Raw genomic sequence first — 27,854 nt, forward strand, 5'->3', positions numbered from 1 at the left:
AAACATCTGAGTTGATCATTCGGTTGTTTGGAAGCACCTCAAAATGCACAAAAACCTTTGTAATCCCAAACCAAATTTATTGCGTGATCGTTTTCTGATGAAATTTAGGTTTCGGCATGATTTGTGCTGATTCATCATGCTTGGACCATCATCTTTTCGATTAATGTTATTGTAGGCGGTACTTTTTTCATAACCAGTGATCATACGCTAAAAAAAATGTCAATTACATTGCGTTTGAAATGCGTATAGCAAATATTGATTCGTGGCGCTAAGGGAATTACTTTAAGTTCATGCGAAAAACAAAGTACCAAGCATCTTAACGAGACGAAAACATCTTATGTGATATTCAATTACTGTATGTGATGCATTTAACCGTTTTGCCATCTCTAGCACAATTACAGAAGAATCGTTACAATTAGGGCTTTAATTTAGTCATTATCAACTTCAGAAGATCGGCTTGAACGTTGGTCATCTTCAAGTGAAAAATCTTCAGAACGAAATTTTTTAAAACAATTCTGACCTATGCGTTCTGTTTAGCAATCAACACCATAACTTCAGATATCTGTTTCTGAGCCACAAACACTTCTCTTTATGAAACTAAAAAAATAAAATATGTGGAAGATTTTTGTGAACTCCATGTTAAAACTGACCGTAAATTAAGAGTTGTAGACAAAAATACACGGAATTTGCTTCTATAGCAACCTAAAAGCATCAGCTACCAAATCTTAAATAAATAAATAAAAAAATGAAAGCTTTCAGATTTTATATTACGCCCAAAGGAGCATTTTTTAAAAACATTTTGTGTGTTACCTTTGTTTGTTAAATACCAGATTCTTCACACTTAAATCATAAAATTCAATTCAACAGCAATATCACAAAATATTTAAAAAGAGCATATCTTTAGAATTTCCGATACATAATCTCACGTGCTGGAGATAAAAATGTTTTTATTTTTCCCTACAGTGTTGCCATTGCTCTCTTTGAAATCGTTGAATTCGTTGACCAAAAGGTCGTTAAAGTTTTTTAAAATATGAAATAGATAATAAAACAAATTCCAAATTTGGGATTCTAGATGCCCATATTCGAGTGAATGACTACGTTATTCAAAATTTGATGCCTCTAGTACTGTTGTTTTTTCGCAAAGCGAGAAACATACGCACATTCATGAATATTTCTCATTATTTAATTTCTTTAAATATAATGCAGGAGCCCATCTGGGCAAATTTCCCCCTTGGGCTAATTATAAGATTGATAGAAGAATTAACAAAACGAACATAAATCTATATATTTGTGCAAACCGAAATTACTTTCTTGCCAACTCAGTAATAAGCAAAGCATGTAGCAAAAACATTTTGCTATCAGGTTTTGTAAATACACGTCAAATGTGGTTGTTGTAACCAGTTTCACTTACTGACAAATGTCAGCACAAGCCCATGACATTCATCGCGACAACTAGTGAAATGCGATTGTCGTTGGCAAGACCCTTGAGCACCCTTGAGTTGGCAAGACCCTTGAGGAATAGACGTGATATCCCGACTTAAGCTCAGTTCCATACCCCCCCCCCATTTGGAGAGAGAGCACCGCGGAGAGACGAGTTCGAGGGTCTCCCACCTCCTTTTCCCTACCACTAACCTCTCGAGAGGACATTCAGCTCGCCGCTCATTTAGAGTGCCACCATTCAAAACCCTTACATTTACAAATATCCCTGCCTTCTCCGAGATTCGAACCCGGGCCCTTCGATAAGGCGGTAGCCAATATCAGCAATCAATAAATGCCCTCGCCGGGAATCGAACCTGGATCTCTCGAATGCCTGCTGTGTGTGCTCCCTTTACACCACGAAGGCATACAGAAACGAGACAGAAAATACTTTATTTATTCCCTGTCTGGTCTCCAGGCCTTAAAAAATTACGAATGTAAAAACTCATTAATTGTTGATATTAAATGTCTCTATGAAGAAATCACTAAAATTCATGTTGTGAAATTTAAGTGGGTTGAGTCCCATGTTGGCATTTGGGGTAACGAAAGGGCCGATGTGTTGGCCAAGGAGGCAGTTTTGGGCGAATCCGGGAAGTGTTCCATTGTCCAACCATCCAGAAGAATTCTTGTAAATAAAATAAAACAATTTTATATTGATATGTGGAAAAAGGATTGTGCCGTCAAGGTCCATTAGGTTATATCCTAATGGTCGTATTTTATTATGTGGTTTTTAACTTGGCGCCCCCTGGAAAAGTCATAAAATCAAATTGATTAGGTGGATGGGGAGCAGCGTCTCTTTCTGTACCTTATTTATTCCCCCTTTTAAAAAGCGTCTGGAGATTAAGAAACCAAGTCGCCGAATCCTGGTGGTGAAGAATCATCATCCACCCTCTTTTTAGTTCGGGTGCCACTTTAAAGACTGATTTTTGAAGTAGAAAACACGAAAAATGAGCAATATTCTCGCCGAGACACGAACATGGACCTTTCGAGTATGCGCCGAGTGTTTTACCGTTACACCACGAAGGCACGCAAAAAGGAAATATAAAATACCTTATATATCATATGAAAACAACAGTCAAATCAGTTCCTTTCATTTGCTTACTTGAAAGACATATTTGCTTATTTGAATGTCATATCATTGTTTGAACTTCATCATGTAAAGGGGTGGCCTAAAATGGCTGATGTTGTCGCTCATGCTTTCGAATCACCGTATGCTACGGCAGTCTGGTACGTGCATTTGATTTTATTTGCAGGACTAAACTGACATTTCATTAAGTGGAATCTATCGCAAACCCCTTTCGTTCTTTTTCCACGGTCTTTTTCGTCGACAGCTATTTATTAATACTTCAACCGAGAGCAATGACGACGCAACAAAGAAAGGTAATTAATTACTTCGAAAAGCGCTGGGATTTTATTTTTAAAGCAGTGGATTAAAAAATTCTGGTTACTTGGGGTTGTGAAATTACTAAGCAGAATTTTATTAGACTGGCAGAAAAGTAATTTAGGTTTTTCGAATGACGAGAGAAGAATTTTTATTTTATTTTTAGGAGTTCTTTTTAAGTACTTGAGTATATAATCCTTATTTTTACTTTAAGGAATTATCCAATCTCTCTGTGTGTTTACTGGGGCCATACTTGTTAAAAGCGAGACGCCCGAGTTGTGAAATAGTAGCCATTGTAAGAACTTTCTAACAGTTTCGAATGATTTTGTTTTTGTAAATAGTTATAGCATAAAATGGAATTTCTGTGCAGGTGAGGAAGTATCTATCTCAGAGATGGGCAAACATTTTCGGTCGCGGGCCAAAAAGAGAAAAACAAAACTTTGGCGGGCCAAGGTAAATTTTCTAAAATTAAATATATATATATACAAGTATTACAATTTAAATATGTTAATGAGATGAATGAAATTGCGATTTCATTTTTGAAAATTCCTTATATTGAGGTTCGCAGTATGAGATATACTGATTCTAAAGAACGAGGCTAAATATCCATCTATCAGTCTACTGAAATAATTCTTTCTAAGGTTCATAGTTGAAAGCATATTTTCACATATATAAGATGAAGCAAACATAGCACTGATTATCTGTGCGTGAGATATTAAATTTGGTAAACTTACTTTCGATAATGATTCGTAAAACTCTAACTGTGGCATATTTAGAAACAACTGCTTGAGATGACTGTTAGATTGCAACTCAATTAACTCAAGCTGCAAATCTGACCTCACTGCTTCACAATTTACTTTGAAAGACATGGTAAAAAAGTATCCAATTCTGTTTGAATGGCACTGAAATCTTGAAATCTGCTTTCGAACTCAAAATTCAGTTTTTTCAAGTCATCTTCATAATTCTTAAGCTTCTCTTCATTTTTACTAAGGGTATTGAATTTAACTTAAGGAAATAAGACAAGTCATTCTTAGCTACCTTCCCAGCAAACGGGTTAAGTTTCAATTTAAAAGATTTGAGATGGGCCCAGTATCGTCGATAAGTTGATTTTTCCCTTGCATTTTGACATTCAAGTTGCTCACATGACAATGAAGATCTGTGAAAAATGCAAAATCTGAAAGCCATTCTGGGTTGATCTTTACAATATGGTAACTGGTAGTTTGGCGACATTTTGGAGGCGATAAAGGTTACTACCTGGGACTTTGGTAATAATGTGAGCAGTACTCAGTTCCGATTACGCATTATTTTGTGCGAGGGAAACGAGAGATCATGGGATATGTCATGTGATATTAATGGACGAATTACGGTTCTTTAATCGGAAAAGGGGGGAAATCGGGAAAAAATCTGGAAATTTTGTATTTGGCTTTATTCTGTGTTGTGTGAAACAGTGTTCGTGAATTTTTGGATCCCATGGCCGTAACTAAAGTGAATTCGAAATGGGTATTTAGTGGTATTGAAAAGGGTAGTAATAAATGTTTGTTTAAGGTTGTGCGAGATAGAAATAAAGATGTTTTATTAAGTTATTTATTTTACCTGGTACCTTGCTGTGAAATATAAGTATGATTTTAAAGATCCTGAAACAGAAAGAAGAAAAGTTTATCGGACACGTAATCAAGATTCTGAAGAAGATTAGGTAAGTTAGTATTTTTAATTATTTGAGGATATTATTTTTATGCATTGTTCTAAATGTAAGGTGGAAGTAAAGGAATTTGGTATTATTGGGAAAATTGTTATTAGCAATGATTTAGTTTAAAGTAATTAGGATTGTAAGGTAATTTTTATTAATTTAATGTATGTGCTCATTTATATTTTAAGTAGTGTTTTTGAATTTAATTATATTTTAATTAAATGATAGTTATTTTGTGAATTTTATGTTTGTAGGAATTTGGTATACCTTTTAGTTGAAGTAAACGTGCATGGAAATAATTTAAATATCTGACACTAAGTATTTGTAATGGTTGCGGTATGAATTCGTTGGTGACGTTTATAATATAATAGACGATTTAGACGTAAAAGGTTTTGGATATTTTGTTTATTTTATATGTGGAAATGTTCATATTTGGAAAGGGTAAATACTTTTTCGCGATCAGGTAATTTCATATATGTTCTTTTTACCGGGTTTAAAGATTGAGAAAATTGTCATGTATTTTCGTGAAATTTTTCTAATTTATGAGAAAAAAGCAGTGTACATGGATATAGTGAAGAGTGTGCGCAATGCCATTTTTGTGCAATTCTGGGATTTTTTTTTAAGAAAAATAAGTCGACGTGTACATGGTTTAGTGATATTTTAATTAAATGATAGTTATTTTGTGAATTTTATGTTTGTAGGAATTTGGTACACGTTTAAGTAGAAGTAAACGTGCATGGAAATAATTTAAATTTTTGATAGTAAGTATTTGTAATGCTTGCGGTATGAATTCGTTGGTGACGTGTATAATGTAATAGATGATTTAGAGGTAAAAGTTTTTGGATATTTTATTTATTTTATATGTGGAAATGTTCATATTTGGAAAGGGTAAATACTTTTTCGCGATCAGGTAATTTCATATATGTTCTTTTTACCGGGTTTAAAGATTGAGAAAATTGTCATGTATTTTCGTGAAATTTTTCTAATTTATGAGAAAAAAGCAGTGTACATGGATATAGTGAAGAGTGTGCGCAATGCCATTTTTGTGTAATTCTGGGATGTTTTTTTAAGTAAAAATAAGTCGACGTGTACATGGTTTATGTGTATGTGTTATTTTGAAAAACGCGTAAGGAGTATGGTATTGTGCACTTTTTCCCAATTTTGCAGTGAATATTTGTCATTATTAAGCAGTTTTGTTAGATAAAATTTCTAGCATAAGTGTAATTCGGCTAGTAGATTGTTGGAAGAAGTGTTCAGTAGATAAAAAGAAAAGAAACATGTCTTAATGGCGGCGGGGAAAAAAAAAATAGAGGGTTGCTCTAGGAGAGTTGGTCGCCAAATTTTCGCCAAAAAAACGCCAAGTTACCATAATGTAAAGATCAACCCCATTCTGTATCTTCAAACATTTCGCACTCCACAGAACACTTTCTCATGGAATAACGACACAATGTCGTCTTTCACCTGCTAAACTCGCTCGAAAATACATCCTGCACTGAGCCACCTTACTTTTGTGTTATACAGTACATCAGAGTATTCAGATTGCAGGGACTGAAGAAAATTTCTAAATTGCCTGTGAGTAAGTCCACGAGATTGAATAGTATTTACAAGCTTGACGACTGCATCAAGCACGGGTTTCATATTCATTTGCAGATTTACACACAGCATCTTGATTATAACACAATCTAGAAAAACAACATTGTTCCCAAGATAGTTTTGATTAAAGAGCCCAGGAAATCCAGATTTTTTTCCTGTCATATTTGGTGCTCCATCGGTCGCAATATTACATATATTTGTTATAGGCACTTTCAAAGTTAAAAGCCAGAGTTCAGAGTAAGCAAAAAGATCATTAGTCCTTTGTAAAAAAAAGGAAGAAAAAATAATATTTAAACAAAGTAGAAAAGGAGATGGATATATAATATATAAATATATATTTCTTTTAATTTGTTTCGGAACCAAATTAAAATTCTATCCGCGGGCCGGATAGAACGTACCGGCGGGCCGGATTTGGCCCGTGGGCCATAGTTTGCCTCTTAAACCATAAAATTCAGTTCAAGACCAATATCGCAAAAGAATTTTAAATTGACCATATATTTTGAATTTCCGATACACAATCTCACTCGTTGGAGATAAAAAAGTTTTTTCTGTGCAAAGCTGCCATTGGTCCCTTTGAAATCTTTGAGTTTTTAATCAAAAATTCGTTAAAGTGTTACAAAATATGAAATCGATAATAAAAGGAATCACAAATTTCAAATTTGGGCTTCCCCATGCCCATATTCGCGGTAGGATTGCGTCCTTTAAACATTGATGGCTCTAGGTACCGTTGTTTTATCACAATGCGAGAAACATACATACAGTTATGCAGATTCTTCATTATTTAATTTCTTCAAATATAATACAGGGTGATAATATTTGTTGGCAACAATCTGAAAAGTTAAACGACATTCAGAGTGATTCGACGTAAAACAAGAACAATAGTCCTTCAGGGACAAAGCCCCTTTGGACTAAAAATAAATAAATATTATATAAATATACAAATAAATAAACACATTTAAATGTATAAATTCCTTAACTTGTATTAAAATAAATATAATTTAGGAAGGAAAAAATAAATTAACTTTCTGGATTTTTCAAATATCCGTATGGGTTGTGGTTCTGGACAATCCATCTATTAGGAGTTGGTATAATTTTAAGCAGTTTTTGCTTCGTGAAGATATCGCGCATGAAAATATAAAGTAGTGGTTGACTGGAGCACTTAAAATTTTCTTGAGTAGTAATAGTTAATAAAAAACCCAGCTCCAAGTTATTCTGAAAAAACTTTAACTGAAAACTCAAATCTTAAAAATTAATTTTTTAGATTATTTGCTATTATTTAACACATAATATTATATCAATAAAACGAAATAAAAAACTCATGGAAGTAATTTAATATGAAATTTGTAAAGTAATATACAGTTCCCCTAAAGAAAGAAGAAGAGATTAGTATTAAAAGAGAGAGAAAAAGCATATTAAAAATAAAGGATTTTCCAGAACATCTTTCGTGTTTTTGTTGAATTTTTTATAAACTTTTACGCTAGTATGGAACTAATCTCACTATTTGACGCGGAAGATCCTTTAGATCCCAATCATTTTAAAATGCAGTGTAGTTCTTAAGCTGTATCAAAATAAGCGACAAATTTGAAAACTGAACAATTTTTTTTCAGAACTCACGGTTACAAGGATTTCTTGCGCTTAAAGAAATCGAAGCCAAATATTAGTATCAAAAGGCGAAGGTGGAAAGGTCAAGTGATGAAATGATAAAAAAATCCTCAGATTAAAATGACGCGAAAAGGCAGTACTTGAAGGAAAGCGAAAGCAACTACAAGTAAGAGGGAACTTCGTGAAAACCATACGTAAAGTAAAATGTTCAACATCTGAAAAACTTGAAAAACGAAATGGAAAATTGTTAAGCTTCACCGTTTTCATAAAAGTAAAGGCACAAGTAAATAAACTAAATCTATACATTTGAATATAACTGTTTGCAAACTTTGAATAGAGTAAATACAGAGAAACAGAAAATAAAAATGCCTTTAAACAAGGAGCTTAAATTGTCAAAAAAGAATTTTTCGGAGACATTGTCTAATGATTCTACTAAAAATCAATATACTGCCTGCATATTTCTGTTAATATATTTGAAATAGCCGTCGATCCTGGTTAGTGGTAAGCGACGCTAACTGCCGTACTAACTACTAACTGCCGTAACTACTAACTGCCGTACCACTAACTGCGCGCGTTGGAATCCCGGAGAAGGTATGGATATTTGTAAATGCATAATGTCTATGCGGCACGGGGGCTAGCCGAAAGTCCTCTCGAGAGGATGATGGTAAGGAAGAAGGAGTTGGGAGACCCTCGAACACACCCCCGGGAGTGCTTTCCATCGAAATTTGGGGCGGAACTGAGGAAAGTCGTATTGCCACCAGTATGGTGCTCAAGACTGTTGCCAACGACAGGCTCAATCTTACTCTTCTTGCCACCACGAATTTCGTGGAATTCTTCTGATGTTTCTGTCAGACAAGTAAGATAAGTCAAAACAACAACAACATGTATTTGAAATATGTTTTGTAGTAAAGATTGTTTGTAGTAAAGACCTATGTGATTTAATTATTTAATTATTTTGAATACGTATTGTAGTAAAGACCTATGTGATTTAATTATTTAATTATTTTGAATATGTTTTGTAGTAAAGACCTATGTGATTTAATTATTTAATTATTTTGAATACGTTTTGTAGTAAAGACCTATGTGATTTAATTATTTAATTATTTTGAATACGTTTTGTAGTAAAGACCTATGTGATTTAATTAGTTAATTATTTTGAATATGTTTTGTAGTAAAGACCTATGTGATTTAATTATTTAATTATTTTGAATACGTTTTGTAGTAAAGACCTATGTGATTTAATTATTTAATTATTTTGAATATGTTTTGTAGTAAAGACCTATGTGATTTAATTATTTAATTATTTTGAATACGTTTTGTAGTAAAGACCTATGTGATTTAATTATTTAATTATTTTGAATACGTTTTGTAGTAAAGACCTATGTGATTTAATTAGTTAATTATTTTGAATATGTTTTGTAGTAAAGACCTATGTGATTTAATTATTTAATTATTTTGAATACGTTTTGTAGTAAAGACCTATGTGATTTAATTATTTAATTAATTTTATTTAAGAAATGGAATGTTTTAATTAGAAATGAAGCTACTATTTTGAATATGTTTTGCAGTAAAGACCTATGTGATTTAATTATTTAATTATTTTGAATATGTTTTGTAATAAAGACCTATGTGATTTAATTATTTAATTATTTTGAATATGTTTTGCAGTAAAGACCTATGTGATTTAATTTTTTAATTATTTTGAATATGTTTTGTAGTAAAGACCTATGTGATATAATTATTTAATTATTTTGAATACGTTTTGTTGTAATGACCTATGTGATTTAATTATTTAATTAATTTTATTTAAGAAATGGAATGTTTTAAATAGAAATGAAGCTGCTGAATTTACGATTTATAGGTAAAGTACTGCTGTAGTAACAGTAGTACAGCAGTCAAAAATTCACCTATGCCATGTAGAGTAATTATTTATTTTTATTAACCAGATATTTTATGTTAATGATCTATACCGTGCTTCTTGCTTTCCGTTTTCCTGTCAGAATGTTAATTTCTAGTTCACGCACATTCGAATGAAAGAGAAAGATATAGTGTTTAAATAAAGGTTTGAGGTTATTAATTATATTATAAATAAAGGGTTTTTGAGTAAGAAACCCTACCTTTCGCCAGGATTTGAACTACGGATCAGTGAGTGCTAGCCGAACGTGCTGCTAGTTACATTGTAGAGACATTAGGTTTTTTTGGAAGCATGAAAAATGAGCAACGTTTTCTACGGGAATTGAATTATGTGCCTCAGGAATATGCGTCAAGCGTGCAGACCACCACACTACGAAGTCATGCTGAGAAGGCGGGAGAAATAGCTTATGTACTCCCCCCCTTTTAAAGGGCAACTGGGGTTTTTAGGGGACCCAGTCGCCAAATCCTGGGTGTGGAGTATCATCATCCACCATCCTTTTAGTTCGGGTGCCATTGTAGAGACATTAGTTTTTTTTTGGAAGAAGGAGACTTGAAAAATGAGCAGCGCCTTCGCTGGGAATCGAACCACGGACCTCTGGAATATGAGCCCAGCGTGCAGACTACCACACTTCGAAGACATGCTAAGAAGGCGGGAGAACTACCTTATAACATGAGGAAGATATGCAATGGACAAAGTCACGGATCTCTGGAATACGCGCCCAGCGTGCAGACCACCACACTTTGAAGACATGCTAAGAAGGCGGAAGAACTACCTTATACCACTAGGAAGATATGCAATAGGCAAAGTCACGGACCTCTGGAATACGCGCCCAGCGTGCAGACCACCACACTTCGAAGACATGCTAAGAAGGCGGAAGAACTACCTTATACCATTAGGAAGATATGCAATAAGTCACGGACCTCTAGAATACGCGCCCAGCGTGCAGACCACCACACTACGAAGGCATGCTAAGAAGGCGGGAGAACTACCTTATAACATTAGGAAGATATGCAATGGACAAAGCCAAAACTCCTAATGCAGCTAAGTTTATTTGTTACTTTTTAAAAAGAAACTTAACGTTTTTCTTCTTAAATTCAAAAAACATGCAGCATTTTTTATTAATTATTTCTGATCGGCATAATAGCACAGCTTAACATCTTTTGTAAAACAGTAACAAGTTTCCTGAAAAAGTGGTAAAAAAGGAATATACAATTAAAATGATTAAGCCGAACATTTGTTGAAATGAAATAGAAATTTTAATTGAAAACATCATCAAGGAATAATGCTTTTTTTAAAAATTTAGATTCAGCCGCATAATCTGAAATACACGAAAATAATTTTATAATAATTCCAAAGGGGAAAACTTTTGGATAACAATTAAATTTACAAAAATAGTGCTTCTTAATTAGAACGGATTTAAAGCAGACCCAAAAGAGATAATTTTCAAAAAGTAGCATTCTTATTCGAAACAATATATGGCTTTATCAAAAAACTATCATTAACACTGACTCAAAGGAATAACAGAAATAATTTTCAGCGTTTTCTAAAAGCAAAACAGTTAAAACCACTAAATGCTTTTTGTTCATGCAATTAACAAGCATCTAAATTCGACTTGAGAATTGAAATTATTGCGTTAATTAGTAAGAACGTTAACAAATAATCCGTCGTTAAAACCTCTCAACTTTCGCTGAATTATTTTCTCATTTCGTATTTCTCTTTTGTTACTCTCTAATTGCGCTTTTCCTTTTATTCATTCAGTGAATTGTGAACTGAAATTCATGCATTTTATGTCTTCTAGAACAAAAGTTACTACCATCATAACTTGTCTCATGTGTTAATAAAATACTTGAAACAAAATGTGATGATCTAGAACTTCAGCTTTGTAATTTAGTTTTATTTTTATGTTTTGGAAATTGAATTCTCCCAAGACATAAAACATTTTGATAAATGAATGTTGCCAAATATAATTATGAAATCTTTATACACGATACTTAGATTTCTGTAATTGGAGATTTAGTTAAAGAGAGTTATTTAAACGTTCAAGCATCGAATGATAGCATATTCTGACGAGATAACGTATATTCTGTTCTATTCAAAGGAATTAAGATCAAAGTAATTTTCGAATGCTTTTCCGCATTGTTTGTGCCAGTGTTTTTGCTTAGCTATAGATGTTAGTTTCATAATTTAGAAAGAATTTGATAATCTATATGTATAAAAAAGAATGTCTGTGTGTTTGTTATTGATTAACTTAGTCACTACTGTAGCTATCGTTACCAAACTTTCTACAACTCTCTTCTGGGTACAGGGAAAGGTCCACGTCCACTTTTTTGCAAAAAACAAAATAGCTAAAATCAAAGATATTAATTTAAATCTCTGAAAACGCTGATTTTCGCCTCATTTTTTCCGAATGGCAACAGTCTCGCACGCTGGAGATAAAAATATGCTTTATTTCGAGAAGTGTTGCCACTACTCGCCTTCAAATCGCAGAGTTTGCTAATAAAAAATTTCTGAGTTTTACAATGAAATAAAAATAGCATTGCCAAATATTAAATACATTATTCCCGATTCCAAAAATTCTTCGGAAGCCATTTCGACTGTTGCCATCTTCGTATGACTTAAATCAGCCGAGATATTAATTAAGAATTCTGAAAACACTAATTTTTCGCACTCATTCTTCCGAGTGGCAACAGTCTGGCGCGTTGGAGATAAAAATGCTTTATTTCGAAAACTGCTCACTTCCAATTCCTAGAGTATGCTAGTCAAAAATTTGTAATTTTGACAAAATCTCTCTCTATATATAATATACTAGAAAGCCTGGCGGTCATACGAATGACCACTGTTCTAGATATTATAAATTGCAATTAAAATGATTTGTGCAAAGATGATTAAAATGATTTGTGCAAAGGTGATTAAAATGATTTGTGCTTTCTGTCTCATAGGGGTCGGAATATGGAACGAGATAAAAGATTCTCAATACATTAATTAGCTTTCTACACTTACATTAGAAATCATTCAGGTATACAAAAACATTTCTAAATTTCAATTCTTATATAAAAATAATTATTATTTCTTATTATTTTCCCACTTTTCCGAGTTTAAAATCCTACTGCGGCTTGGATTCAAAATAATACAGTTGCTTCTTTTCTTTTTCTCTTTATTTTTATATGAAGAATTCTAGAGAACTTTTTCGAAAGTTCGAAAACTTTTTAGAATTCAAATTCCTGAGAATTTAGAATTCTTCCCAGCTTTAATTTAAATATATCTCAGTACACTATTATTTTTGTCTATGAAAAGTCTTGATGCTGCAACTGTTCAGTCCCAGGGCATGTGTACAACTTTAATATATAAATCAGGTTAACAGTAGTTTTCTTATTTACGGATTTTATAAATAGCATCTTGCTATTGCGGAATCAGACATATCTAGTACAGGTCAGACAATCCTAAGTAGAAGATAACTTTAGAGTAGACTTTTCTGAGAATAAACTTCTTGCCTTAGAAAACTATTCAAACTTCGAGCGAAACAAACACATGCTGCTTAAAATTTATCACAGAAGTTAAACTCTGTCTACTATGGGATTTAAGGACTCTGGAATAAATTACTATAAATGGAAGTTGTGCCCGGATAAGTAAATATTTCAGAATGAGTTTAGGAAGTTATTTATTTGTTTAGGCAGTTAGAGTTACGTATATTATTCACAATTTTATGGAATTTGTTAGTGCAAAGGGATTTGAGTCCCGAAGGATTGTTACTTTCGTTTTCGCATTTTGCGTTGGACTTTTATAAATGTCGGTTCACTTTTCAAACTGTTGCCACAAAATATTAGAGTCCTGCATTATATTTGAGGAAATTAAATAATGAAAAATATGCATAAATGTATGTATATTTCTCGCATTGTGATAAAACAACGGTAAATAGAGCCATCGAATTTTGAATGACGTAATCCTACTGCGAATATGGGCATCTGAAATCCCAAATTTGAAATTTGGAATTTGTTTTATTATCGATTTCATATTTTGTAAAACTTTAACGAATTTTTGATTAACAAACTCAAGGATTTCAAAGCGAGCCATGGCAACGTTGTGCAGAAAAACATTTTTATCTCCAGCGGCGTGAGTCTCTGTATCGGAAATCCTAAAGATATGCTTATTTTAAAACTATTTTGCGATATTGCTGTTGAACTGAATTTTATGGTTTAAGTGCGGAGAACGTGATATTTAATAAATAAATGTAACACACAAAATGTTAAAAAAACGCCGCTTTGGACGTAATTTAAAATCTGAAACATTTCAGATTTTCTTTTCTTTTTTTTTTAAATGGTATTTTGCTTCTTATTGCTTGAAGCTCTGTCTTTATTTTTGTTTAACAAATACTGCGTTATGCGTGCAAATAATGTGTTAAAAGTGGGTATTTAATTTCTTGTATAAAAATAGTTAGCCGATTGTAACTATCATCGTATCTATTATTTTTTACACCTATTTATTACATCATATGATATTATAATATTGGTTCGTTTTACGGGTTCGTGAATGTGGAGTGATTGATGACGACATTTGATGAATAAACAGAACTCGATTTATTAGCCAGTATTACTCAGGACAGTTTCAAAACACGTTTACAATCGTCAAAAGCTATGCCAAACACGCTGAAACCATCAGCAGCACAGCCTTCAGGCTTTCAGGGTATAACAGTGAAGAAAGCTTCATGCCAAAGCACTAAAGTACAGCTCCCGACTCGGTCGATCGCTCTCGGAGCTCGGCACACTCAAGATAAAACTCGACGATGGACTATGATATACTGCTACTCCGCGTACAGGCAGGGTTTATACAGCTTTTGTCCTGTCTTCGAGAACATTCTGATCCAAACCGGTAGGAATTCGTTTTAGAATGTTCTCCATCCATGTCTACGGCATGTCGCCAGTTTTTCGCCAAATGGACGATTTTGTGCCAATCTCCCAATCCTGCCTTTGCTATTTTCTAGTAACCCTTAACCCGCCTTTCGGGGAAGCTATCTTACCGTGACTGGGCATTTCGTAACAATATCATATATTATTACACATATTGCATCATATCTATTATTATTACTGTTTTTCTTCACTATATAGGCATCTAAACCTTCGGAAGATGGGTGTTTTCCATTACCGGGACCGGATTAGGAATGTATTATGTATGTATGTATTGTTGCGTACGTACGGGTTCGTTATGAAATGAATGCACAAGTCCAATGAAAAATGAACAAAAGTTTATTATTATCACAACAAAAATGCTTAAATTTTCTCAAATTATCATGCAGTATTAGAATACCTCACAGTAGTTATCTTTTAACTACTCAAATGTCCAATAGAACGTAATTCAAAACAGTTAAAGAACGCTAATCCGCGAATTCGCTACAATCAACAAGAGCAGTTTTCTAAACAACAACAAACTAAGCAACTACTTCAAACTGAGATGTTTTCCTCCTTTTATAAGATTTTAAAATCACGCGCTAGAATTTTCCAGTACTTTCTCGAAATCAAAAAGAGATATTTATTTATTTAATGCACGCGCTCTTGTATTTTCAATTTTCCGGCTTAGCTTTCTTTTAATATTCGTCACGCGCTGCACTGCGCGAGAAATAAAACCATTTAATTTATAATTGAACTAACATTAGCTTTTTAAATACCAAAATCGTAACACTATGTATCCATGTTTATATATATACATGCATTTTCTATTGTTATCGCTATCTGTATGTGTTTTGTTCTAATTATGTCTATGTGATTCTAGTATTTATTCAAAACTGGCACTTGCACCTTTGTAATCTTATGCTTTGTCAAAACTTCAAATGTACCCTTTATTTATCTATTTATTTTATTTTTTTAGCCCTTGTCTGGCCATGTATTTGTTGAACTTTGACTCAATAAATACTAGGCCCGGGCGGTTGGTGTGAACATGCTTCTGGGGGCTTCTTTGGTCTTTTGGACTGCCACCTGGATGGCCTGGTCGCTGGGTTTGTGTATGGTGCGAGGCGCCTGTGTGGCCCATCTGGCTCAAGATAGAGGTGGACGTGTTGCATATGCCAATTAACCATTACGGTAAAGAGATGGTGCACACGTCCCCCGTCAACTATCAACTATATACATGCATTTATGAATGTATGTATGCATGCATTTCTGATATCTGTCTGTAGGAATGCCTGTCGAATTGTCTGTACCAATGTATGTATGCATGTATGTCCATGTATACATTTGTGCATACATGCCTGATATACTGTTCTGTGCCTACGGGTTCGTAATTGATTAAATGCGGAGAGAACCGATGGCAGCTTAATAAAACTTAGTTTACCAAATGAAACACTTCACAGTGCTGGAACTTTTCACAAAAGAACTCGTACATCTCTGCGCAGTATCGCAGAATGCAATCGGTTGTTACACTTGAAACTACTCAGAACGTCAAACACAACGCTATGCAAAGCGCATCTAACGAGCGAAACTGACATGGAGATATCTCGGTGTTTCGAATTCACTCTGAACTAAACAACAACTGAGAAATTGATGTTCTGCCCTGTCTTACATAGTTTTCTCCCGGTTGCCGACAAATTTCTAGTACCTTCCACTTGTCAAAATTACTAGAAGGCGTATAAGGGCCGGATACAGTTACAGTTACATATAGGATCTTTTGCAATTATTCAGTTGCAATATCCATTACAAGGGATAGGACTAAAATATCACTAAATGGCCGCAGAGTTTGCGGACTTTTTGCGATTTCAAATTTGGCGACAAAAATTAGTCGCCAAACCCATAGCCAGTTTGGTGAAATCTCGCCAGTTTAGCGGGATTGCCATTTACTCAATGTTAAATAGAATTGCCCTCGTAATCTTATTCTTCCGGCAAAGCTTCGCGTCTTCAGATTTTCATGTTACACTAAACAAAAGATACTGCAATTTTACATATAATTTCAGTAAAATTATTTACCTATATACAAAATTCGCAACAATGCATTTCTCAATCCGGTTCCCGCAACAGAAAAGTACCGAAAATGGTAACATTAGAAAAGTAATTTTAGTGGTTACTGACTAAAATAAATAATTTTGCATGAAAACAATTTATCATTTAATATTTTACGTATTCAAAATAAAATAGCTTTTTTATATTTTATACATAACCCTCCTTATATTTTAGGATAAATCTGAGGAAATAAGAATGTAAGTGAATATATGATAAGGCCATGGCTCTGACTCGGATTCATTAGTTTCTGGTCAGAATGAAAGGTCAGTTACGCCTTTGAATACAGAGGATGTTATCGAATACAGAGGAATATTTAGAACTGCATTGGTGCCATTTAATCAACACTGAAAATGTAAATCAATATTCGCGTTTTTAATGTTCAATTTGACAGGCTAAAAAAAGTATTGTAATAGCGAAAAATTTCGTGTATCATATTTCAACGAAAACATCCATTTTGACCTCTCTCGAATTCATTCGACCGAAGTTTTTGAGTGACATCTGTAGGTACGGACAGAATGAAGGACTCTTTTTACTTCCTTGTACGAAGTAAAAAGGAAGTATTGTAATCGCGAAAAGTTTCAGGCAGCATATTTCAACGAAAATATCCATTTTCATCGCTATCTATGCAATTTAACGATGTTTTTGCGTGACATCTGTACGTAAGGACAGGATAAAGGACTCTTTTCTCTCCCAAAAATTGTAAAACTAATTTAAAATGAATTATGAAGAGAATTTTTCGTGGCGTCTGTGCATGCGTATATACACTGAAGTGACAAAAGTCATGGGATACTTCCTAATATTTTGTCGGTCCTCCTTTTGCCCGGCGAAGTGCAGCAACTCGAAGTGGCATGGACTCAACAAGTCGTTGGAAGTCCCCTGCAGGAATATTGAGCCATGCTGCCTCTATAGACGTCCATAATTGTGAAAGTGTTGACGGTGCAGGGTTTTGGGCACGAACTGACCTCTCGATGATGTCCCATAAATGTTCGATGGGATTCATGTCGGGCGATCTAGGTGGCCAGATCATTCGCTGGAATTGTCCAGAATGTTCTTTTAACCAATCGCGAAAATCGTGGCCCGGTGACATGGCGCATTGTCATCCATAAAAATCCCATCGTTGTTTGAGTACGTGAAGTCCATGAATGGCTGTAAGTGATCTCCAAGTAGCTGAAGGTATCCATTTCCAGTCAATGATCGGTTAAGTTGCACCAGAGGACCGAGTCCATGCCATGTAAAAACAGCTCAGACCATTTTGGAACCACTACCAGCTTGAACAGTGCCTTGTTGACAACTTGGGTCCATGGCTTCGTGGGGTCTGCGCCACACTCGAACCCTATCATCAGCTCTTACCAACTGAAATCGTGACTCATTTGACCAAGCCACGGTTTTCCATTCGTTTAGGGACCAACCGATATGCTCACGAACCCACGAGAGTCGCTGCAGGCGATGTCGTACTGTCAGTAAAGGCACTCGAGTCGGTCTTCTGCTGGCATAGCCCAAGAAAGACAAATTTCGCCGCACTGTCCTATCGGACACGTCCCTCATACCTTCCACATTGATTTCTGCGGTTATTTGACGCGGTGTTGCTTGTCTGTGAACCAATGACAACTATACGCAGACGTCGCTGGTCTCGGTCGTTAAGTGCAGGTGGTCTGTCCATGGTGGGATGTTATGCCTGAAATTAGATACTCTCGGCACACTCTTGACACTGTGGATCTCGGAATGTTGAATTCCCTAACGATATCCGAAATGGAATGACCCATGCGTCTAGCTCCAACTACCATTCCGCGTTCAAAGTCTGTTAATTCACGTCGTGCGGCCATAATCACGTCAAAACCTCTTCACATGAATAACTTGAACACAAATGAAAGCCCTGCCAAAGCACTTCGCATTTATACATTTTCTACGCGATACTACTGCCATCTGTATATTTGCATATGCTATCCCATGACTTTTGTCACTTCAGTGTATCTCGCATTATTTGAAAACGAGTAGCCTCAGAACGTTAAAATTTTGCATATAGGACTGCTATAACATGTAGATGTGAACCTCGTAGTTTGGTTGTAATCGGCCTCACCAAATATATATATATATATATATATATATATATATATATATATATATTTATATATATATATACACTCTGTTACTCGGCTCAGTGATCTCAGTTTCTTTATTCTTATATGTTTGCAAATTGTGCATTTTTTGCTTTAAAAATGATTGAATTCAGTTGTTCTTATCTCCTGGTTAAGGTTTTTATGCTTTTAATAAATCTGTATGAAAAAGGTTTAGAATTATCAACAATTTAAAAGTTGTTTAAGTGCCGCTAAGCCTAATAAATTTTTCCATGGCGTCCATTGCTTGTTTACATTTGAAACAGCAGACTAGTGGATTTGTTGCCGATCTAGAGAAAGTAAGGTTCGAAATAACAAAGAAAACGCCTTCTTTTATTATTGCGAATTAAATCATGCTTAATCCATTTTGGAATTTTTCGAGGAAATAAATGTTTAAGATTTACTTCATAATTTTCAATACAGACATCTTGAGTTTTAATGTATTTTTACTTTGTCGCGAAGTGAGAATGAAATAATTGAATGAGAAATACTTCAATCTTTTTTGTTTTGTTTGCTTAATTTCTTTTGTACATCGTTTTAGATTTATTATAGTATTTGAATAGAACATGTGACAACGATTAGATAATTCTTCAAATGATATGAATTTTGTGCATTCTGAGTTATAATATGGACGAAATATAACGCTGTTAAGTTAACCTAGCGCCAGAGTGTCGCTTTGGTAAACAAATATAGTAAATTTTAAAGAGTGCATTTATTCTATTGTGGTTTATACGCTATCGACGAAGTAGATTTAATCATATCCAATAAGTTTAAATGAAATGGAAGAAAAAATGAGTATAATTTAATACTCTGCACAAGGAAGTCATGTGGTGCACACATCAGATTTTTTCCAAAACGGATTGTAAAATGGATTTAAAATGGATTAAGAAGAGAATTTTTTTTGTGACATCTGAACGTACATACCTATGTATATATGTGGCATAAGTTAAAAACGAGTAGCTTTAATGCGTTGAAATTTGGTAATGCTATAATATGCAATTCTGCACATTCCTTTTTCGTTGCAATATATATCTGCTCGGTGAGCTCAGATTTTATTCTTATATGTTGGTAAATTGTGAATTTTTTGCTTTAAAAGTGATTGAATTATATTGTTCTTATCTTTCGGTTATGGGTTTTATGCCTTAGTTAATCTGCATGAAATAGTTGTAGAATTATCAACAGTTTAAAAGTTGAAGTGGTGCTAAGCCTAATGAGGCAGCTATTTCTTTACAGTTGAAATTCTTAGTAAAATAGTGAAATAAGTCAGTTGGCGCACCAAATGGGCTATAAATGTTTAAACACAGCATATCGTTATAATTTCCTTGCCTAATATATATACCTTGCGCGCTGGAGATAAAAATGTTTTTTCCGTACAGTGTTGCCATTGCTCGCTTTGAAATCGTAGAATTTGCTAATAAAAAATTCGTTAAAGTTGTATAGAATATGAAGCAGACAATAAAACAAATCCGAAATTCAAAATTCAGGCTTCCAGGTGCTTATATTCGTGTGGAGAAATACGTATTCAAAACTGGATGGCTCTAGGTAGCGCTCTTTTTTCACATTGCCAGAAACATACATTCATGTAGTTTCTTCATTATTTAATTTCTTTAAATATAATACAGGGCGATAATAGTATTTGGTGGCAACAATTTGAAAAGTGATACAACTCAAAATGCCATTTCGAGACTAATAGCTATTCTGAGCTAATGCTCTTTTGGGCTAAAAATCGACTTTGAATATATATATGTGATGTACCAGCTTTAGTCGTAGCTTAAATTATCAGACGATAAGTTTAAAAAAACAGGATCAATTTATTATTATTCAGGAGAAATAGCACTTACAAAATCAGATATCCTGAGTAAATAAAAAGAATTACTAATAACTTTCTGTATGAAGTTTACTGCATCGTGACATTTAAGAAAAAGCCCCGATATTCTTTTGCGAGTCCTTTTATAGCCTCTGGAAAGGCGGAGCTTCCAAGAATGACGTCAGCCTCGTCAGCTATTTCAGTTCGCTTTAAATATTTCCAGAAGATTCTATAACTGTACGTGTAGAAAAGGCGGGAAAAACAACTTGACTACGGGGCTGTGGATTTAATTCCACGTACTTTCAAATAAGAGAACGTCGCCATTAAAAATGAAAAGAACATACAGTTAGAATTTTTAGTGCTTTCTTGACTATGGAATTTTATTATTGCATATAAATTATAGTTTAAACTATAAACATTAATTCTTCCTCTCTATTCTAAAATCGTAATAACTTTTCTGCATTGCGTCATTTCTAGATCACACTATGGCCCGCGCAGCTCTGATGACGTAATAATTGGGAACTGAAACTGACTTTGTAAACCAAAACTTTTCTCTTCGCCATGCTTCCATCCTTGATAACTACGCACTTCAGCTTTTGCTCTCTACTGTGCTAAGATGTAATTTCGCTGGCTTGCTTTCTATCTCAACCATATCAAAAATGTAAATATTCTGTGGAAAGGCACGACTAGAGTGCCAAGTGATTGTGGCCACAAATATCAGTTGCAAATAAAAATGGAATTAAAACTGCCTCGACTGCCAAGTTCTTTAGATATTACCAAGTTATCATTACTAGCATACTACGCAATCAAAATCGTCTTCAATATGGATCTAATTACGCCTCGACAGTGTTCTGTCCTTTCCTTGTGCTTTTATTATGACATATATATATATATATATATATATATAAAGTGGTATATCTTAATTATATGATACCTATATTATTTTCAAGTTAATATATATTTTCTTCGGGCTGTGGAAAAACGGTGTTTTCTACTGAAAAACATTTTTTTATTACTGCAGCCGATAATTATCCTTCAATAGACAATTAATTATTTATGCTTTTGTTAATTTGGGTTGCGTGCTTTATCAAAATCATTTAAAAATTTGAGAACAATCTCAGTGATTGTAAATACCTCATTATACTGCTCATTAAATTTACATTATGAAGTATTATGTCTCTTGTTTCGCTAATTTTCAAAGATTATACTTGGAATGGGAGACTGCAAAATAACTTTCATAAATTGCAGTCTTTTTCAAGTTACAAAAATCTCCTCGTAATTGCGTAATTCCACCTTGATTCAGCTTCTTTCAATTTAGTGAACTATTATTATACTTTCCTTAGTAAAGGTTGAATGTGATCTCCCATTTTGGAATTTATTATTTATTCGAGGAATGAAATTTCCAAGGAAAAGTAATTGCTCATGAAAGAGCTCAGTTGATATCCATTAAAAAGATTGTTCATCGTCAAAAGAGATCAGGATATTTTTGAAACGTCCTAATAACAGTCTTACATTTGTAATTGATCATTACGCTTCCTTGTCCTCATTTCATGTTTAAATATAGTAATAAAAATCCTATAAAATATTTTTGATTAAGAATAGTATCTGAGATTCACTTCTTCAGAATGAATTCGGGAAGTTATACCCGATACAGTTGCTTTTATTACAAATATTCTTTTTCTTTTGTTTTTGGCAATAAAAGAAAGTACCTTTTCCCCCTACCCCGGAAAAAAAAGAAGCTTAGTTTCTTCAGGATTAATGACAGAAGTCGACTTATAGCTTTAAAGCGCTCATTACTGGCCAAATTCTGTGATCATGAATTTTCGAGCCTATCTGGAATTCTAACCTAGATAAATTAACATATCTTTTTTGTGTTACTGTACATTAGATATCTGCACATCAGCTCAACAGTTTCCATTTGATACTTTACGTAGATCAGAATTAAATATTGTTGCGTACGTACGGGTTCGTAATAATAGATTAAATGCCCACAGGTCTGATTAAAATGTCACAAAATGAAAATAAAATAAAATAAAATAAAATAAATAAATAATTTAATAAAATTTATTTTATCAAAAGATAATTATTTTTTATATAATTATTTTTTTTATCTTTTGATAAAAATAATTATCTTTTGATAACAAATAACAATAATTAGCTTTTGATAAGTATTGTTATGTGTAAAAGATAATTATTTGTAATCTTTTGATAACAAATAAAAATAATTATCTTTTGATAACAATAATTACCTTTTGATAACAAATAACAATAATTATCTTTTGTTAATAAATAATTATCTTTTGATAATCTTTTTAAATAATTATCTTTTATATTTTCTTTTTTATGTTTTAAAATAAAATAAATAATTTAATAAAATTTATCTTATCGAAAAAATCACTGAAATTTTCCACAGAAATACTCGTACAGGTGTTCACAGTATCACAGAGCACAATCAGTCGTTACGCTTCAAACTCAAAAGAACGTTAAACACAACTCAACGTAAAGTGTACTTAAAGGGAACGATAATCCGGAGATATCTCAGTTCACGCTAAACTAGCAACTTGCAACAACACTAATTTAACCTCAACTACTGAGAGCAGATGTTCTGTCTCCAGCCATTTATAGTTTTCACCCAGCCGCTGAGATATTTTTAGTACTTTCTGCTTCTCGAAATTACTGGAAGGCAAAATGAGCGTCGAATAACCATTGCATCTAATATACTGATCAGTTAGATCTGTTCAATTACAATTTTATATTGTGATACAGGAACCGAACCAAAATGGAGCCAATAGTCGCCAAGATTGGCGACGTTTGGAGATACTTCGCCAAATTATGGAAATACCCATTTACTCAATGTTAAATGGACTTGCGACCGTATTCTTAATTTTCCGGCACAGCTCGCTTCTCTGGATTTTTTATGTTACGTTACACAACAAAATACAGCAGTTTCGCAAACGATTGCAGTAAAATCATCTATCTATGTACGAAAATTGGTAACAATACATTTCATTTAATGTATTTCCCTCGAGCAGATTTATGAGCAAAAATATCTCACACTTAAAATTCTTGTATTAATATTTTTCTATGAACATTTTATGGTTTATTGATGTATTAATTAAATAGTGTTTACATACACTCATCTCACTTACATTAAAAAATTAAAATGGGATAAGGAGCGCACTAACCATTTTAACGTCATCGATTTTACTGATACTTCTGATGAACATATTGACTCGGACTACTGCTGGGCCATCTGCAAAAGAAAAAGATCAGTTTTAATAAATGATTATAGAAATTATCCAAGTTGATTTAAAGCAAAATTCGTTATGGCGATCCGATTGGTATTATATAGGTACATTCACTATTTGCGTTCTGGGATTGGAATAATTGCTAAAACTGATTATCTTGAATCTTAAACTTATCATTATATATATATATATAATGCAATTATAAATATACTCGTATATATATAAAATGAAATTATATATATACATGAATATGTATATTACGATTTATTAGTATACAATATGGTATTTATTTTATATAATATTTATTATATCGAATTATTAATATATAATCTACAAGATTAATGTACAATTGTACATATATATATATATGAATATGTATATGTTACGGTGAAACACCGAAATCTGGAGAATTACCGGCTTTCACCGACTTTCACCGGTGAATGTCAACATTCACATAGTCTCTTGGTGTATGTCCGAAATATTTTCCAAATACTCTTATTTCTGTCTTACACCGGTCAATGTCGACATTCACCATGTACTAATGGTGAACGTATAACAATATTATATTTTCTTCTCCGGAATTCAGTCGCGAATCAACGCACTTGAGACTTAAAATAAGAACATGAGAACCTAAAACACACAATACATTCAAAATGAGAAAGGAAAACAATAGAAGTTAAAAACTTAATTATATAGTACGTTCTAAATTAGAAAATAAAATAACTGTGATAAAAAACTTACTAAATTATGTGATTCAAATCTTATTTATTGCAACAACTTAAATTATTATGGCAATTTATAACCTCTCTTTTCGACTTTCACCAGAGCATATCTGTGATTCTCGACATACACCGGTGAGGGTCCGAATATACAAGAATGTAGTGAAATATTCGGTCTTTTACCGGCGTATTTGGTGAATGTTGATATTCTCCGGTGAAAGTCGACATTCTCCAATTTCGGTCTTTCACGGTGACATATATATAAATATATCAAATGTTGTATGATCTTAAATTCACTTAGTTCTTCCTACATATGGGTTCACTCTTTTTAGATACTTCTACCAAATTTATATCAGGAGATAATATAATTAATATTTCTTTAGTAAATTATATATAAATATATATGTATATATATGAGAATATGTATATATATATATATATGAATATGTATATATTTATATATATATATATGTAATTTTTGGCAGTCGGGCACATAAGTGACGAAGCTGGTCATCAGAATCAGGACATTGTTGTGGCCGAGTACAATCCAATAACGACACAGAAGAATTTAACTTTTTTGCTCCATATTTTTATTCATTGTAATCTTGACTGATCTATATGTAATCTTATTACATATCTTATTGAACGACAGAGCGTCAGCAAAAAGATGTTACTGCGGTAGGCGGAGAAAAGCAGTCTGACTTAAAATGGCGCGAACTCTTCATTTATAGCAGCGGTTACGTAACATGCCCGAATGTTCTCGAAAGTACTGGTCTAGGGGGAAGATCCTGAAATTGAGGAAAGTTAATTAGAGGTTCGCGTAGAGAAAAGCCATCGTATTTTGTATATTTTACACACATATATATACGAGTACTATATATACAAACATATATATATGAATATACATATGTATATAATGACATGAATATATATAGACAAAAAGCACGAAATTTAGAACCAAATCCACAAGATCCCCCCAAAAATGAAATTCAAGACGAGTAAAATTTCAAAATTCCTGAAAATATTAAAAAATCACTCAAAATTCAGAAGAATAAAAGAAATGTGAACCAAAAAAATGTATAAACATAGGAAGAGAAACGCAATACAATCTTATTGAACGTTTTCAAGAAGAGGTAGATCATATTCAACTGAATCCTCTTCCCAATGGAAAGCCACTGCGTTTCTATTCATCCAAAATTAGCTGATGAACTATTCTAAATTATTTAATTATAACACAGTTGAAAATTTGGAAATCCTCATCGATGCAGGGGCTGTCTATATAAGATTGCGATAATTTTGTTTTAAAATAAAAATTTGTTATACTGTAATACATATATGTTTATATACATGTATATTATGGTTTGTTATTTTAGAATCTGGGAAAGAAATTAAACTTTCGAAAATTAGTTCCTCTTTTTGTATATCGACATCAGTTACCTTAGAATTAGTCTGAACAATTTGTCTTAATTCTTCTGTAATGAAATTCAAAATTGTAAATCTCCCTTTTTTACTTCTTTGTACGAAGTAAAAAGGAAGTATTGTAATCGCGAAAAGTTTCAGCCAGCATATTTCAAAGAAAATATCCGTTTTGACCGCTATCGTATGCAATTTAACGATGTTTTTGCTTGATATCTGTACGTAAGAACAGAATAAAAGACTCTTTTCCTCCAAAAAATTTTAAAACTGCTTTAAAATGAATTCTGACGAGAATTTTTCGTGGCGTCTGTACGAACGTATGTACGTACGTATCTCGCATAACTCAAAAACGAGTAGCCTCAGAACGTTCAAATTTTGTATATAGGACTGCTATAACATGTAGATGTGCACCTCGTGTTTTGGTTGCAATCGGCCACATAAAACGTATATAAATATATTTATATATATATCCACTCTGATACCCGGTTCAGTGATTTCAGTTTCTTTACTCTTATATGTTTGGAAATTGTACATATTTTGCTTTAAAAATGATTATATTGCTCTTATCTTCCGGTTAAGGGTTTTATGCTTTTAGTAAATCTGTATGCAATATTTTTAGATTTATCAACAATTTTAAGGCTGTTTAAGTGCCGCTAAGCCTAATAACGTTTTTGATGGCTGCCATTGCTTGTTTACATTTGAAACACCAGAATAGTGCATTTGTTGGCAATCTAGAGAAACTTAGCTTCGCAACAACAAAGATAACGCTTGCGAATTAAATCATGCTTAATCCTTTCTGGAATTTTTTCGAGGAAATAAGTGTTTAAGATTTATTTTGTAATTTTTAATACAGATATTTGGAGTTTTTATGTATTTTTGCCTTATCAGGAAGTGAGAATTAAATTAATTGAATGAGAAATACCCAATCGTCTGTAAAAAACTGTTTCTTTTTTGTTTTGTTTGCTTAATTTCTTTTATACATCATTCTAGCTTTATTATAGTATTTGAATAGAACATGTGGAAACGATTAGATAATTCTTTAAATGATATAAATTTTGTGCATTCTGAGATATAATATGAACGAAATATAATAGTGTTAAGTGAACCTAGCGCCAGAGTGTCGCTATGGTAAAAAATCTGATGTGTACACCACATGACTTCCTTATATTGGAATATTAAATTATACGCATTTTTTCTTGCATTTCATTAAAACTTATTGGATTGAATTAAATCTACTTCGCCGACAGCGCATAAACCACAGTAGAATAAATGCATTCTTTAAAATTCAGCCTAGTAGTTGTTTACCATAGCGACACTCTGGTGCTAGATTCACTTAACAATATTAATAATTATATAACAGTTAACTTATATAATAATTATATAACGGAAACTAAGTTAACTGTTATATAATCCAATAATTATATAACAGTTAACTTATATATTTCTTTAATATTATAACTCATAATGCACAAAATGTATATCATTTAAAGAATAGAATTATCTATAGAATTGCCACATGTTCTATTCAAATACTATAATAAAGTTAGAATGATGTATAAACGAAATTAAGCAAAACAAAACAAAAAAGAAACAGTTTTTCACAGACGATTGAGTATTTCTCATTTAATCAATTCAGTTCTCACTTCGCGAGAAGGCAAAAATACATAAAAACTCAAAATATCTATATTAAAAATTACGAAGTAAATCTTGAACACTTATTTCCTAGAAAAAATTCTAGAAAGAATTAAGCATGATTTAATTGGCAATAATAAGTGAATGTGTTATCTTTGTTGTTGCGAAGCTAAGTTTGTCTAGATTGGAAACAAATCCAGTAGTCTCCTGTTTTAAATGTAAACATTAATGGCCGCCATTAAAAAAAGGCTTAGCGGCACTTACACAACTTTAAAATTCTT

At 33.0% G+C, this 27,854-nt stretch overlaps 1 protein-coding gene across 2 annotated transcripts in view; it reads right to left on the reverse strand.

Moving 5' to 3' along the window:
* The window catches only part of LOC118202108 (glutamate-gated chloride channel-like), a 410,115-nt gene that overhangs the window by 69,878 nt on the left and 312,383 nt on the right, over positions 1–27,854 (reverse strand). For both annotated transcript variants that reach the window (XM_085827212.1, XM_085827213.1), the window contains exon 3: positions 23,744–23,811. In XM_085827212.1, coding sequence (XP_085683338.1) covers positions 23,744–23,811 — 68 coding nt within the window. The remainder of the gene's footprint in view (positions 1–23,743; positions 23,812–27,854) is intronic.

This window comes from Stegodyphus dumicola, chromosome 11 (genome assembly GCF_044657685.1).
Source record: "Stegodyphus dumicola isolate Sdum_Otavi_A_Nest chromosome 11, ASM4465768v1".
NCBI classification, from domain to species: domain Eukaryota; kingdom Metazoa; phylum Arthropoda; class Arachnida; order Araneae; family Eresidae; genus Stegodyphus; species Stegodyphus dumicola.